This window comes from Aptenodytes forsteri, unplaced genomic scaffold (genome assembly GCF_000699145.1).
Source record: "Aptenodytes forsteri isolate BGI_AS27 unplaced genomic scaffold, ASM69914v1 Scaffold209, whole genome shotgun sequence".
NCBI lineage: Eukaryota > Metazoa > Chordata > Aves > Sphenisciformes > Spheniscidae > Aptenodytes > Aptenodytes forsteri.
This window is the reverse complement of record NW_008795034.1, coordinates 4,039,280-4,056,091: the sequence shown is the minus strand read 5'-3', so window position 1 is coordinate 4,056,091 and position 16,812 is coordinate 4,039,280. Positions and strand designations below refer to the sequence as shown.

Below are 16,812 nucleotides of genomic sequence, written 5' to 3'. Positions count from 1 at the left end.
TTTTTTTTTTTTTACCTAGCTGTGAACAGCAAAGCATTGCTTCTAGTAAACTGGTGGGAAATCTATGTTTTTTCCTCCCATGTAAACTGTGGTCTGTGTAAATTCTTCTGTTTAGCATCACTCCTAAGCATCTACCATGCTTCCAGGGGTCTGATTTATAAATTAGGAGGAAACGCTTGTTGTGAGCTTGCTATATTTTACTTCTGAGTGGCCTGGAAATCGTAAATGTTTTAAAACCTTGCAAAAACCCAAAGGATAGACTGTTAAATTTGGAATTAATATCTAGCGACAGTACACAAACTAATTACTTTTACTACTTAGACCATTCAGAAATTTAAGACATTTGGCCAGTATCTTTAAAAATTGAGAGGCTAGCGGGTTTAGGAGTTTAAGCTTTTTTCTTTTGAAGACTTCTTAACCACATATAAGAGGGAAGGAAACAAGTAGGAGTGCACGCCGAATGATACTAACCACATATAAGAGGGAAGGAAACAAGCAGGAGTGCACGCCGAATGATACTGCAAGACTGCTAGTGAAAAACTTCAATGTATGAGTTCTATGGTCAAGTAATTTTCCCTGGAGAAGGGCAGGGCACAGGAGAGGATGAAAACATCTTCGAGCAAGAACTGGGATGCTAGGAGGGTATGCACTTGGAAGTATTAAGTGCAAGCAGCCACTTGGCTCATTCCAGGCGTTGAACTATTCTTTGGCTCCTGTACATGCTAAGAGCTTAAAATTTTCAAGAAGGCCCGTGAAGTAAAGCTTGCCTACTTGTTAACAAGCTCAGTTTCTTGTGAGTGAGGTACCTTCAGGGACACGTAAGAATTCAAGAGCAGGGGTGGGGATAGTGTCCAGGCCTTTGAAATATCAAACATCTACTTTAATTACAGTATGTGACTAAACCACTTTTTAGTTAACTCTATGACCTCTTGGGCCATGGGGCAAATCTGTAAATTGCAGTTTATACTGCAATATACTGTTCATCTGCTAGAATTCAGCTGCACTGCAGAATTCTTGCATCAGTACTTTTGAGTTTGGCTGTCCATATGTATGAATGTATTGTTAAATATAAGTTAACAGGAAAGTGAAGGAGGAGAGGCTTGAGTATTTGTTTAAAAGTAAGCTGGTGGCAGTTATGAAGTTGTGGTTTCTGGGCAGTTTTGCTCACAGGCTTCCACAGAGTTTGCATCAATATTCACACAGAAAACAAGCTCTTCCACTTAACTGTCTGCTGGAATTGAGTCTTCAGTTTGTTAAAAATGGTGATCATGCAGACTTTTTCCGCTCTGATCTGTTACCCTGTTCCAAGCTGTTCGGATCAATGCTTTGTAATTTGCCAATAACTGGTCAGGCCAGTTATTTCAGTTATGTGGAGGGGATAACATTTTCATGGTGCTCAGTGTGAAAGTTAGAGATGAAGTTGTGGTTCAGTTCAAGTCTTGTGTTAGCTGTGATTTGTTCTCAATACTCTATTAGCCCAAAACTGAAGTTCCTGTAATACAGTATTTCTCTGTGTTGATAATCTGCCACCAGAAAGAATAGATACAATTGATTGTCCTGTTTTAATGTTGCAAAACGTTTGAATGAAGTCACTGACTTAAACTTCTGAGACCATTAGGAAAACCCTAAATGCAGAATATGTTCAAGAGTCATTGAGAAACAGCTACAAAACCTCCGGTGCTGCTGTTAGGCTAGACCTTGATCTACACTGACTTCAAGTCCCATCAGTAACTAGTGAGGAGACTGATTATGCCGCAGCCACGGGGACTGTGGGAGAGCATGGATTTAGCTTTAAACTAGCTGGCTCAAGAATGCTTTTAAGGGGCTGCAGCAGCACAGTACATGGCATAACATGTAAAATACACTGTAGGAGCAGAACAGGTACCTCTTGCTAACCTCACCCTGAGCAACATTCTGCTGCAGATCAGCTTCTGTGAACATCGCAGACAATTTACACAGAACTTGTTTTCTTAGGTGGTGGCTTCATCCTCTTAATAGTGTTTTGATTTTGACTATTTTGGCAAAACTAAAGCTGCATGAGAAGAAATTTCTTTTTTAATTGATATCTTTCAATATCAGAGTAAAGGTACGCTTATTCAAGGCCATATCTTCTGCTATTTTAATTTTTTTTTTCAGGAATATAATGCAGAAATGCAAGACAGGTGAGATGGTAGATCTGCATGACGTAGAGCTGAAAATGACCTTTTTGTCTCAACAGCATTCATGCATCCATGAGGTGCCAGATCCATGGATCCTCCCTCAGGTTGTTGCTTGTGTGACTTCCTTCCACACTTTTTGACAACTCTTCTAACCTTTTTCCATAGCTATTGAATGGTTAGAAATCAAGATGGAATTTCTGTCAGCCGTTTATCACGAATAGAAATGATCACTTCTGGTGAAGATTGTCTGTCATTGCCACCACTAAGAATGTTAATTCGTAAATCCACAGTTTTCTAGATCTCATCTGATCTCTGCAAAATTGTCATGGAAATATGAACAGAATTACACGACCGGAACCATGATCTGAATTACAGTAGTATTTCCCTGGCTATGGGCTGATTTAGCCACCATTGGCTAATGAAGACTGTAGCCATTTGCATCCTGAAAAATCCAACATGCGCTAATTTGAATACTGTATATACTGAAAATATTAACAGTTATTCTTAACAGAAGGAATTTAACTCATCTTAACATTTTAAGGTCATTAAGAAAATTTTAGGATTAGCTGTATGAAGATAGCAACCTCCTGGCTGCAAAACTCTGCCACTGTTCTGTTCCACGCTTTGTCCGTTGAAGTTTGAACTGTAAACTGTTTATGTGCTTAGGTACTAATGGTGCAAAAGAAACAGAACAGTCATGATTGAAATAGTGGGTAAACTGACTCTTGTAAGACCTCTATAGTGGAAGATCATGAATTTTATCTATTGTGATAAGAATTTTTAATTCTCTGTGTATCTGTGCTTGTGGTAGAGTAATGGTTTACATGTAAACTAGCAAGCTAAATGTGCTGCAGTTCTTGCAAGCCCTGTTCTTAAAATATATCTCTGAGTTGGCAAATGAATAGAATTACAAGGAATGAGCAGGGTACTCTGCTGTCATTCAGTGTTTGACTCTGTTGCAGGGACCCTGATAGATATACAGAAATACTTCGAGCTTAGCGATGGGGACACAGGTCTACTGCAAACAGGTAATAAAACCTCTTAAGTTCAGATAGTTTACTTTGCCTTGCATCTATGTGGTCTGTTCCTAAAACACAGTCTAGTTACTTATTGCTTCTAGTTCCTACCCCTGTGTGGTATTGCTCACTTCCACTTGTGGGCAGGCTGACTACAATGCAAAACTGAAAGTCTTTGGTTCAGGGAAGACTGGAGTTGAGTCCTTCAAAAATCCTGCAGTATGTGAATCACAAAAGATGAAGGAATTTCTCAAGAAATACAGAACTTGACCAATTCACACGTTTTATTTTTGTATAGGTTTTTTTTGAATCTGCATTTATCTTTTTCTAAATATCAATCCACCTACTAGTTCTACAAACTCAGCCTGCCTTTAACCTCCGCCCTAAAAAATAACCTGAGTTTGTCTGAGGGGTGAAGAGTACGTACGGTAAAAGTAATTTGACCAATATTGTCTTTGCTTCTTGGATTTCCAGTCTTCATCTTGTGTTACATGCTGGCTGCCCCCATCTTTGGATACCTCGGTGACCGGTACAATAGGAAAATCATCCTTGGAGCTGGGATTTTCTTCTGGTCTGTTGTAACATTAGGCAGTTCATTCATCAGTGAATCGGTATGTTGCTTTTTTAGAGGGTACTATGAAAATAATCTGCATACGTCTTGCAGGAGTTGGTAGAGTCCTTCTCTGATCACATATGGAAAAGCTGTCAGTGAGCACTCGCTCCCCAAGCCTGGACTAAATGGACGTTGTGCAGGAATGCTTTATGGGATGGCGGAGTCCAGCCCAGGCAATGGAGAACCCACACAGTGCTGTTGCAATTGATGGGATCTTATTTTTGTCCCGAATGTTTGTTGATTATGACCTTACAGTGTAGCAGCTTGTTTGGCAAGCTTGCGGTCCGCCGACCCTATCCTGTAATTCCCTCTGGGTGTCACTCTAAGAAGTCACTACTGTGCAGAAAGTAGAAAACACACCAGTGGGATGCGAGGGAAGCAGGTGTGTGTGGAGGGAATAGAGACATGCGCAAAAGGCAGTTGAATTCTTATTTCCTCTGGTACATTTGATCTGCTAAAATGCACCTCTTTAACAGTATGCTTTCTTTCTTGCATGGGCTTTTTTGGACTATGTCTTTTGCCTGCAGTATTACTGGACATTCTTTCTTTCACGAGGACTAGTTGGCATTGGCACGGCCAGTTATTCCACAATAGCACCTACCATCATTGCAGACCTGTTTGAGGAAGGAAAAAGGACCACAATGTTATCTATCTTCTATATCTTCATTCCAGTGGGAAGGTTGGTTTTCTTGCTAGTAACTGACCCGCCTTTTGAAATTCTGTCTGACCATGCCTGCAATTCAATATACCCTGACCCTTGATCAGACGTATTTTGATGTATATCTGCATTGGCTCTTGCAAAACTATTTGTCACTTCCTTAGCATGTTTAAATAGAGGCTTATTTCTGTATTTACCTTGAAGAAAAATTTGCTTTTTTCCCCCAACATTTTTTAGGGAGAATCTAAACTCTGAAAACCGGTAGCCTTTGAATAAAATATTGAATCAATTCTAAAAGAAATACGTGCATGGGGGTAGGTAATTTATTTCTGGGTTTTGGAAGACAAAAGCTTTCAGACATTTGTTTACTTGACAAATTTTTCAAGATCTCTCCATTAAATGTCTCCCAAGGAAGAATTGGCACTTCCCTCTCTTGACATTGTGTCAGAAGAAGAGGTGGAAAAGGGCTTTTTAAGTGGTTCAGAGGCATACTTTTTATTAGAGCAGGCAGCCAAGGCTGAGCCCAGAAGGCAGATTAAAACTAAAGGAATTCCTGCAGGGCTTAATTCATGTGGCTGGCACAGAAAAGAATAAATAATAAACTGCTTTATGGGCTGTCTGATCCGAGTTTGCAGTGTCACTCCACAGAATATGTTTTCCAAGGGGAATCTGGGACATTATTGCTACCATCTCAAGCCTGCTCTGAGGAGGTTAGACTCTCTTTTTAATACTGGCTGGCAAGTAGACTACATAGACCTTGAGGGTTGTTTCTGTTTATCTGTTTTGAAAACTATGACAGAATACTTCTCTGTGCTCTCCTTAGCTGGCAAGACGTCATTTCAGCCAGCAAGAATTCATTGGTGCCTACTGATTATTCCTTTCTGTTGCTTACAGTGGTCTTGCTTATGTCCTAGCAGCCGGCATGGCAGATGTCACAGGTGACTGGCACTGGGCTTTCAGGGTGAGTTAATCACTTTCACGCATGGGGCTGAGCCATTCACTGTTCAGTCAGAATCATCACTGGGGTGTTCATTGTGTTAAAAGAGGTGAGCGGTGGAAGGACTTTCTACTGTCTGACTGGTCATGAATTTGGTGTTTAAGAGAACTCTTCCTGCAGGACAAGTGGAAGATTTATGCCTAGCTCTTGCAGAATGAAAGCAGGCATAAGTGAAATTGTACAGCAGCCAGGGCAGGTGCTGGTGTTCCTCTTACCTAAGGACACACTTGGAATGGTTGTCAGTGCACCAGGACCTCCTCAAACAGAGGAACCTGAAAGTAAAACGACCATTATACTGGTAGCACCAGTATAATTCTTCAGGAAAATACAGAAAGATTGTTTTCTGAAATGCTGCTGGGAACAACTTCTATTATTTGAGGGTTTCAAGGAAAAAACCCTCTTCTGTTCTGGTCATGTCATCATGATATCTCTCCATGCTGAACACCTAGTGCTTTGTCAGATCCTCCTAACTTATCTATAAAATTAATTAGCAAGTACAGGATGAGTGGGGAAGAACGTTTACTGGAATAACAGTCTGATGTTATTCAGATAACACTGATGACTGCATCAGTGATTCTTGCATTTGTGGCCAGAGTACTATGGTACATTTTTCTTTCTTCGCATGTTTTTCTCCAAAGTCAGAGGGAGTGATCATGTATTTGCATGGTGGGAAGGGAGGATCTATTATCTTTCCTCTAATGTCACCATAAATCACCGAAGTCACTCTTCTTCTTTACAAATATGACCTACAAACAGCAAGTCACATCTATTTCTGAACATATCTGCAATTCTCCGATATGTAATTCTAACACTGAATTTGAATTGCTGTGGAGTTGTCACTGTAAGAAAAAAGGTATCCTTGATCTAACCGGCCTTGTGTCTACAGATAACTCCTTGCATGGGAGGTCTAGCGCTGGTTCTTCTGATTCTGCTGGTCCCTCACAGGACCCAGAGAAGGACAGCAGCACACAGAGCACTGAGCATCTCCGGCACAATACGAGTAGCAGCTGAGAGACCAGATGTACACAGAACTGCCAAGACTACTTGGTGTCAAGATGTCATATCACTTGCCAAGAAGTAAGTGATTTTAGTAACAGAGGTTCCCTCCACTGAGGAACGACCATTCCATTATTAGAAATACGGCCATCAAATCCCGCTCAGCTCCTTTGTATCGCATGCTGTATACAGGATGATTGAAACACCATTTATTAAAAAAACTTTCTTCCACTCTTACAGGAATGCTACACAAGAGAGCAAAAATTTCGTTGCTTCTGCTATCCTCCCATTTTGAGGAGGGGGAAAGAGGCAAAGTTATGATGGCAGTGTGCTCCTATTTAAATCCAACGCTATTTTTTACGGTTTCCCCTTCCCTCTTGCTTTAACACGTGGGGTAAGCTAGATTGGCGGCATATTTTGCAGGTGTAACTTCACCTCTAATTCTCAGCGCCTGAGGAAGGCTGGATCAGCATGTCTCTTTATATGGTATGCATGAGCCTGCTGTGCCTCTGATACAAGACTCCGCAGGACCCCAGTACGGTTTATAAAGTCACCGTACACGTTCCGACCAGCTGGCCCGTGGCTGGCCGGTTTTTAACCACACAAAAATTAAAGTCAACACCAGCTGACCGGCAGGACGAAGTAAAATACCGCTTGCGGCAGGGTTCTCGCTCCCGCTACCCCGCAGTACCGGCGAAAGCCCTTGCCGGAGCGGGGAGGAAGGGCTGGATCCGGCGGGAGAACAGCAGGTGCCGCTGTCCGCCTGCGCCAGGCCCGGCTCCGCGGCAGGCCCGGCTCCGCGGCAGGCCCGGCTCCGCGCCGCCCCCGCCGGCACGCCGCTTCCCCTGCCGGCAGGCCGCTTCCCCGGGCCGCGCTCAGCCGCTCTGGGTGTACAGGCCTGCCTTCCTGGGACCTTGCCTGTCTTCGGAGTGTCCTGCTTCTGGAGGATCCAGCGTTTTCTAATTGACAATTAGATTTGCGTCCTGTTTGCATCCAGAACAGCAAGTGCATTCGAGATCCGGTTTGTCGGATCACAGTTTGCGGGCGGTAGGGTCTGAAGTGAATAAAAAAATGAACTTTCCTCAATCAACAATGAACCTTTCCGGCATTCCAACAACCAGACTCTCGTCAAAGTTGCTTTCCTACGAAGATGTGCCTTACAACCTCCAGCAATGTTGTAAAAATAGGTTTTAATTTTCTTTTCCTTTAGCAATTGATTTCCAAAGCATAAGGACGTACTGCCAGAAAACAGGTGGTTCCACTTTTAATCAAGTCCAAGAGCCCTTTTTCTTTAGAAGATGAAGAATTAGGTTCATATCTTAACAAATCCTCTAGTCTGGTGGTCACCTGGTCATTTGCAGCACTTTTATTTAGTCTTAAGGTTTCATACCTCCCTATTGACCTCAAAGAGGACTTTCTCCTAAACTATTAACTAGAAAGAGACCAGTAAAAAGTTAATTTTCTCCTAGAGTAGGGAAGGAAGGAGACAAGATTTGGGCAGTTTTTAAAAATTATTCTCCTTTTGTATGAAAACTCGTGCAGACCGCGAGTCTATTTTTACTTACTCAGGTAGAGTTAAGGAGCGCTTCAGCCACTGCATCTTAACAGTTTGGAAGACCCAGATGTTACTCTCATTTATACTGGTTACACAATCAACTTAAAACCTAAATCCTGAGCATTTAGGCTTGCACATAGAACACTTTAGCTACTAAGCCATTAAATTCTTGCCCACTCTCTATTGTTGTAGTTCTGCTGTCCAAAAGTTCACAGCAATTGTTTTAGCAAAGGTTGGCAATGCAATCTGCAAGAGACCAGGACTGGGATTTAACACAAAATCAGTAGGTCATACTCTTCGCTCCAATTAGTACTTTACTGTTGAAGTTCATAGATAAAGCCTCACCAAACTTCGTATCTTCAAGGGAGTGCATTTTGATTATAAGATGTCTGAATGCATTGGTTTGTTATTGCTTGAAATCTTGGGTATTGCAGGTAGGCTTGCCCTTTGTCCTCACACCCCATTCTTTCTACTGTCTCTCATTTCTTTCTTTTGACTTTCAGTCGGAGTTTTGTCTGGTCCTCGCTGGGTCTGACTGCCATGGCCTTCGTTACTGGAGCCCTGGGAATGTGGGTACCGCTGTTTCTTTACAGGGCTCAGGTTGTCCAGGGCATTGTACCACCATGCCTCCAAGAATCGTGCAGTTCATCTAACAGGTGAGGTGCACACGACTGTGGAAACACACTTGGAAACACTGCACAGTGCTAAATCACAGTTTGTTTCCAAAGGCAGAAGGTAGGATGTGACTGTGAACACTTCTTGTGAAGGCAATTGGGTATGAATGTTAGACTAAATTGCTTCCAGGTATGCTGAGACACTCCTATTTGTTTGTTTGTTTATAATCACTCGGTTAACTGGAAAGAGGCTGCCAGCCCTATTTAAGTAAAGTGGAAAGAAGCAGTAACAGGAACACTTGCGGGGGGGGGAAAAGGAGCAGCTCTGGTAATAAGTAAAGTGGAAAGAAGCAGTAACAGGAACACTTGCGGGGGGGAAAAAGGAGCAGCTTTAGCAAGGAGGCTTCAGTTGACAATTGACTGTGCACCCCAAGCTACTTAAAATACCCACTTAAGTATGTTTAGATCCTGTGCTTTGGTAACTTTCCTATTATCTTCTTGTTAGTCTGGTTTTAAAACTCCTGCTGTGTTGGCCAGGTCATTGTGACTCCCAGTATAAAGCAAGCTCGATGAATTTGATCTAGTATCATATCATTACATCAAAACAGGATAATTTGGTCTTGTGAGTAACCGCCAGCAGAGCTCCGCTTACAGAGGTTGTCCAGACCAATGAAGATTCATGAATAAGTATCAAATGTTGGATGGGCAAGGGGAATTTACAACAGGAGAGGACTTTGAAGTAATCATAATACAACTTTTTGGAGATCACTTTTCCCCAGCTAGGAGGAGATTTTTTTTCCTTACAATGCGTTATCCAGAATAGAAAAATGTATTCAGTGTTCCTCGAGTCTTCATGGCTACCCTCAATAACGGTGAGCACTGGGACACTTCTCTTCTATGTACGGACTCCCTACCAGCGGCCTCCATACAAGTGTCCCTACCTTTCTTCTGGAGGTATCCCAAATCTGGTTTCAGTCTCTGCCTTCATGATGGATTTCCAAGAACTAACTGCTTACTACATCGTCTTTCCAGGTAAAGACAATTAAAGGGAAAAGCAGTAATCATACCTTGAGTGTGTCCTCTGGTAATAGGGTTCTTTTGCTTTTCTGCAGTGGAATAACCGAGTCAACTCAAAAGCGGTTTCCAAGTTGTAGTGTAACCACATGGCTTGAATAGTCATCCACAAGTACTTCAATGGGAAATGCGATTGTCCTTCCACGGATGCCACCGTTGGCACATTACTTAATAGCGAATAATGCTGAGGAAGGGAGTGAACTCAGGAGTCTGGCTCAGGGTAGGCAGAGAAGGGAAGCTGAACATTTTAAACTGTTCGGCTGTATCTGTTAACAGATAGAGTTTAAAACACTTCATTTATTAAGCTGAAGGTGTTAGCCTATGTTTTGTTTTCTAATCCACCTTCTGAATTATTCCACAGCAGTGTTGCGAGAGCAGACATGGTCTTCAGGGAAGTAAAATGGAGCACCTGATAGTTTAACCTCATGTACTGCTTCTTACAGGGTGCTTTAAAAATAACCTTGGCATAAGCTAGTGCCAGAAGCAGCATAAGGCTGGTTTTAGACTGTTATTCCAGGGGGATGTGAAGAAACGTAACATAAACAACTATGTCAGACCTGTAGCTGATGGTGCTGGAAGAACTGAGCTGCACATTCTGAGACCTGCTCAGGGATACTTTAAGGACGTTTTCCCCCTCTTGGCTGTTCAGCAGTTGCAGGCTTTGTTTAAGGATCAGGGCTGTGTCACTTAGACTCCCTGGAAACACAAATTCAAATGGCAGCACAGCTGACTCAGGTCTCAATCCTTTCAAGGTAGATAAATAGGCAGTATGAAGTTTTTATTTAGGTCTTTGTGCAGACTCTTTTGAACAGATCAGACAGACAGGTGAGCATTCTCAGACCCTAAAGGATCCCATAGGAGCCTTTCCCCGGGACTAGGCTTCTGTGCTTTCCTACTCCCAGTCAATTGAACTGTGCTTGCATTTAGTTTTGGCTGTTCCCTTTCCTTCCAGCTGTAGGTTTATTTCAACTGCAGTTTATCACACATGAATTTTCTAAACACAATTCCACGAATACTTTGATCAACTAATGTCACCTTGGAACTTGCCTCTCCTGGACAAATCTCTAAGATAGTTATTCTGCCTAGTGACAATGTATATTGTCACTATCAAGCTACAGTGAGTGATGGATCAGAATCCTGAAGAACTTACAGGGAGAGTACAAATATGCTTAAAGTTTGTTATCTTGTACAGCAATAGTTTTTTTTTTCTTGTAGAATTATTGAGTTCTTCCTAATCAGCCAGAAAGAAATTAAAAAGTAGATGCACAGTAGTTTAAAGGAATAGGTCATATCCTAGCTGGGTACTTTGCTTTGCAGGCAGAGAAAGCTTAGGAAAATGTACAGAACTTACCAAGTAGCACTCTGAAATATTTAGAAGCACTTGTGCTCAGAACACAGTGCTCCTGCCCCCGTTTGCCTCAGGAGAATTATGATGCATTAAACAATCAGTGGCACCACTGGTCTTGTTGCAAGAGACTTGCTTTGTCATTAGGATCTCATTTGGGACGGAGAGAAGAGCATTTTTGGAAGTCCCTTTGGAAGTTGAATCTTCTAAGCTATTCAAACACGTCCTTTTAAAACATGAACTTGTCATTCCTGGAGAATGGATTTGCATTTGCAGACACACAAAGCTGAGCAGCATTTGAAATTCTGCATTCAGAAAATACTACATGGACCTCCCACTAGTTAACTATTCAGTATTCTTTGAAATCTTTTGGGAAGTGGTAGATGTTTCCCATAGTCAGAGAAGTGACTCATCTCAGCTGTGCTAACTAGAGGGTTATAATTTAGATGTATATCATTCCACGTGATAGGATCTCTTCCAAGACAGCAGATTGTGATACAGAGTTATTCCATCTGTGTTTTAGGGATGACTGAGTAGATTGGTTCACAGGGTAACCAAGATGACTCTGTCACCTCTAAATCACTGGATGTCCAAGCCAGGTCATACTGAGAAGAGTCCTCCTTGGGCCTGGGTGCATAACACCTGCTCTGTAAATGGGAAAATACCTGCTCCACAGGACAGAGCCTCAGTTGCAGAGGCATAGCTTCAATTGAGGCTTGGGATTAAATCCATTTAGAAGGAGTGGGAGGGTTAGATCAAGTGGAATAAAATTCAAGTTCCCTGTTAAAGATTCCTTGGAAACTAACGGTATAAGCTAACACCATTTTTTTTCCACAGTATGGTCTTACTATGCTCAACTGAATCCTTTGCTTTGTCACCAGCATAATATTTGGAGGCATCACCATTGGGACGGGAATCTTGGGTGTCGTTGCTGGGGCAGAAGCTGCAAGAAGATTAAGGAAGATAAACAATAAAGCCGATCCTCTGATCTGTGCCACAAGCATGTGCATTTCTGCTCTGTGCCTCTACATAGCTCTGATGGTGGCCCAGACAAACATCCTGTCCACTTTTGTAAGTGCCAATCTGTCTATCATTAGCAAAATGTCTTCTGGGATCCTGGGGAGAAAGGGAAGGGGGAGGAGGAGGCGAGGGGTGGCTTCTGCAGAATTCTTTGCAATCTTCTAGACCATTACGGGGTTTCAGTGACTTGCGACAAGGTGGCCTGCCAGCTAAGCACTGTGCATGTTGCTCTAATACTGCCCGCAGCTGCAGCCTGTCCTGTGAGAGCCACGTTGTGCGTCACTCGGTCCAGTGAAAAGGGCAGGCAGTCAGAGCATTATAAATTGGGCCTCAGGACCTACAGAGTCTGCCCACACGAAGGAATAGAATAGTAAGCCTGTGTAGTTAGCTGCATGAAACTAGTGTCCCTTATCCAAAAATGTAGTTAAAGGAAGTCTCAATCTTCTGTTAATTTTTAATGCTATGTGACTAATTTAGTATTCTTATTTATTTTTGCTCTCTGAATACTTAAAGATTGGTGTACTTGTGACTGTACAATAAGCACAGTTCTTGCTAAGACTAATTTAGCCATCACCTTCAAAGCCCCAAATCGCTAGCTGATCGTCAGAGTCAAGCTTTTGGCAATGCACACTGAAGTATAAATCACTTAAATTCTGTTCTCAGTAAAGGGAAAAACAGAAACTTACCAGCAAGGATGAACAGTTCCAAAAAATCCCTGTGAGAGGGAACTGAATGTCAACCTTATTTTAACTATAATCTGGTAACAGCTAGGGAAAGACTCCAAGCTTTTTTCCTGTGACTCCATAGCCACAATTACCATGATTAACATAAATAAGAGGATCCAAGTAAAGTTAATTACAGTAATTGGCAGTTCTCTGCAAAAGGGTACTTTTGCAGGTTTTTTGCTTCTAAGAATAACACTTATTCAAAGATGTTTTCTTTTTGACTCCTCAGGAATGTGTATTCCTGTGGAAAAACACCTTTATGCCAAGGGAAAAAACAAATGGATTTGCATGTGGGAGTGTGTGTACACAAAGCAAAATGTGAAATTGAAGATTATTTTTAGATTCAAGAGTGGAGATCTGAGTGCCAAAAGAATTAGCCATTTTCTTTTTCTGCTTCTCAGGTTCCCACATAGTCCCGTTCTGAGTATGTTCTTCAGTTCTTCTTTTGTCGTTAAAGGTGGAGAACAACAGTTTCATTTGCCAGTCTGTGTTAGATGAGTGACTCAATATATTGGGTTTGAATTGCCAAAATATATACACCTTTTATTAGGACTGATAAAAAGAAATTTGTTTAAAATGTTTCTCTCCTTGCAAGCAGCGTTCTGTTTTCAAGCAGTGTGTTATCTGGAAGGAAATTCTGAACTGGGATATGGGTAACTGTGTTCCTTAAGTTTCTTCCCATGGGCAGACCAGTTGGTCTTTTAACCACAGACTTTGCCATTTTGTCTTTTGTTTGATGTGCTTGATTCAGGTGTTCCACCACGTAATGTCGACAATATGCAGTGGTAATAAATTGTACGTAATCTAAGCACCTGATTCTTCTAGTACTTTTACCACTACAGCTGCTTAACTATTGCCTTCTCTGGCACCAGCCGTGCCTCTCCTTGCTTTCTAAACAAGATCTGACACTAGTCATACTGGTGTGAGAATTGGAGTGGCGTGCCAGCTGGTGCATCTAATTTGAAGGTCCCACTGAAACAAATCTTCCATTTGTGTAGGACACTAGCAGGAAACTGGCTTTCCAGTCACTGTCTACTCAGGCACACTGACGTTAGCAAACCTGTCTCCATCACTTCACAGCGCGGAAGCTACTGAAGCAAAAAAGCGTACGTGCATCAGCGTGCAATTGCAGTAGTTTCTGTATGGTGCTTTCCACTGTCTTGAGTGGATAATGAAAGGGAACAAGACAGGTTTAAGCAGTTATGGCCAAAGCTGGAAGAAATGTTTCAAAGCACAAGAATTCTCAAGTGAACATAGAAATATGGCTGGACTTCCAAGGTTTCTGTTGGGGTAGGTGAACTGAAATGTAATGAGATTTCTCTTCTCTTTCTGGACATCCAATTCTTGATTTCAAAGACTACTTTTGAAAAGACAAAGAAATATTACCGGCTTTGTTATCTCAGAGGACACGCTGTCTAAATCTGTTCCTGTCTCCAAAACAAGACGAAACACGTGTGCTCTCTGCAGTGCAGCAGGTGCTTTGGAAAGTCATGACTGAACCCTGTGACTGGGCAGCTTGGACAATATTTGGCGTTGCAGTAACTTAGATTTAAACAGACTTATCTTTGATGGTAATGCTGTATCAGGATGCAGTCTTGACCTGCAACTTGCCTTTGAAGGAGGCATTCTGCAGCTCTTGTCTCTGATACACCTGCCTGGTGTGGTTCTTCTTGAAAAGACAGAAATCGCTGATCGCATATGGTCCAGCCGTACTGATTCCCTACTTTTTTGTTGAGGCATGTGACTGTTTAAAAGCAGAATGTGTGTTTGGCACTGACATTGATTACAATCTAGTTCTCTTCATATTAGCTTTTGGTATGAATATAAACAGTCATTTACAAAGCAAAATCCCCTTAAAATTTGGGACATTATTCTGGTTGTATCCTTTGGAGACCAACTTTCAGTGTTGTCTGTTAAAAAAGTTGGGGATCCTGGAGAAAGTGACAGCAATAAAATACAATGTGTCACTCTTTTCTAGGTACACTTAGATTAGAATGGGCATGCCACAAGCATGATTGCACAAATTTAATGGAAACCTTTTCTAAACTAATTAAAAGTAAGAACTTGAGACAGTATGAGGTATATTGTAAGATGGTAGGAGCAGAAGGATACACTTTAAATAGAGCATTGCTCTATTGTTTTCCTGCCATCCTCAGCTCTTCTCCCTTGCCAAGTACAGTACTTCTAGGATATCTCCACCTGTTTTGAAGAAAAGAACATACAACTCTCTCCTCTTTATTGATTGCAGTTGTTTTGCAGTTGGATGGCTGAGTACGCCAGCTATTCAACCATATTGCATTTATTCTGCATGAGAAAGTATAAAATTGATACTGGTTTTAGACATAATACCTTGATACAATCTGTAGAATGATTTATTACCTTCCAAAACTGTCTGGGTTAAATTTTTCTGGTGACCCTACAACTGCAATCCACACAAGACCTTAGGAAAGAAAAGAAAAGCTAACAAAGTTGTGTCTCTAATGTTAACACAATTCTGTATGAAATAATTTCTCTCTGGAGTATGAGACCTTAGCCACTGAATATCACATTTTCTTATCATGGGTAATTTTTCATTAATTCCTATTCCTTCAAACTCTAGGTTGAAAGCATAACTTATTTCCTAAAGATGAATTTTACTTTCTTTTCTTGCACTAGGCATGACATGCTCTTGTTCTTAGGGGCTTGTAGAGACTAAATAACTTGGAAAAAGCATGAAGAGAAAGGAAAACTGGAAACAACACTTTAAAAATGCTAAACATCACAAGATTCCTATAAGGGAGATAGACCAATCTCTCATTTGATGTATAAAGGCAGGCAGGCATCTATTCCATTGATGGTATCTAAGAACAGTTTGGAAGTCTTCAGAACCTTCTGCTCTGTTGTATTTGCATCTTGTTATATCTAAAGTATCAGCCAGGATTTAAATAAATCTCTTTGTTCTTTGTCTTCTCCCTGTTTCACTTTAACCTGCGCTATCTCTTGCTAGTTGTGGCACAACTGACAGAATTTACCTAAGTTCATGCCGTTATCGCTGTATAGCAGGATTCAACTTCTGCATTTGCCTATAATTCTTCTGTGAGTACTGCTTTGACCGCTTCACAGGCTGCAATTCTAAGTTAAGCAATAGCACATTTAAAGTTTATTTGTATGGAATCAGGGGGAAAAAAAGAAAGGAAGGTCCTTGATGAATTTGGATGTTCAAGAGAGTTCAGAGAGTATTAGCTTGAAATAAGACGACGAAGGGCTCATATTTTTTGGTGGCTGCAAGATTTGACATTGTTAGTCCTTATTGCCAGGTGGCTTGGCAAAGAGCTGAACTGTGTGATATTGCTACCCATGTTAACGAACACATTTCATTTTGTGTTTGGCCCAAAGTTCTCTAATAAAAGGTGTGTCACTTGCTTTCCAGCTAAGACTGGCATGCAGCATCGTTTCTATAGTCCATAGACTGTTATTGCAACAGTCATGGAATTGGAGAAGAATGATTGCATTCTGTCTCTTGCAAGGGCAAGGTCTGCCAAGGTTGTATCAGTTGAAAGACTTTGATAGTGGGATGCTGTCCTGGTTTCGGCTGGGATGGAGTTAATTTTCTTCCTAGTAGCTGGTACAGTGCTGTGCTTTGGATTTAGGATGAGAATAATGTAGATAACACACCGATGTTTTAGTTGTTGCTGAGCAGTGCTTACACTAGTCAAGGACTTTTCAGCCTCCCATGCTCTACTGACTGAGAAGGCTGCAGGTGCACAAGAAGCTGGGAGGGGGCACAGCCAAACTGGCCAGAGGGACATTCCATACCATGGGACGTCATGCTCAGTACATAAACTGGGGAAAGCTGGCCGGGGGGGCCGCTGCTCGGGGACTGGCTGGGCATCGGTCGGTGGGTGGTGAGCAATTGCATCGTGCATCACTTGCTTTGTGTATTCTTCAATTATTATTATTATTATTGTTATTATTATTATTACTATTTTACCTTATTTTATTTCAGTGATTAAACTGTTCTTATCTCAACCCACGAGTTTTCTCACTTTTACTCTTCCAAT

The 16,812-nt window shown here is 41.6% G+C and overlaps 1 protein-coding gene across 1 annotated transcript in view; it reads left to right on the top strand.

The window, feature by feature from the left end:
• The window catches only part of SPNS3 (sphingolipid transporter 3 (putative)), a 28,293-nt gene that overhangs the window by 1,220 nt on the left and 10,261 nt on the right, over positions 1-16,812 (top strand). The window contains exons 2-8 of the mRNA XM_009276454.1: positions 3,122-3,187; positions 3,650-3,786; positions 4,316-4,467; positions 5,341-5,407; positions 6,330-6,520; positions 8,498-8,650; positions 11,909-12,098. Coding sequence (XP_009274729.1) covers positions 3,122-3,187; positions 3,650-3,786; positions 4,316-4,467; positions 5,341-5,407; positions 6,330-6,520; positions 8,498-8,650; positions 11,909-12,098 — 956 coding nt within the window. The remainder of the gene's footprint in view (positions 1-3,121; positions 3,188-3,649; positions 3,787-4,315; positions 4,468-5,340; positions 5,408-6,329; positions 6,521-8,497; positions 8,651-11,908; positions 12,099-16,812) is intronic.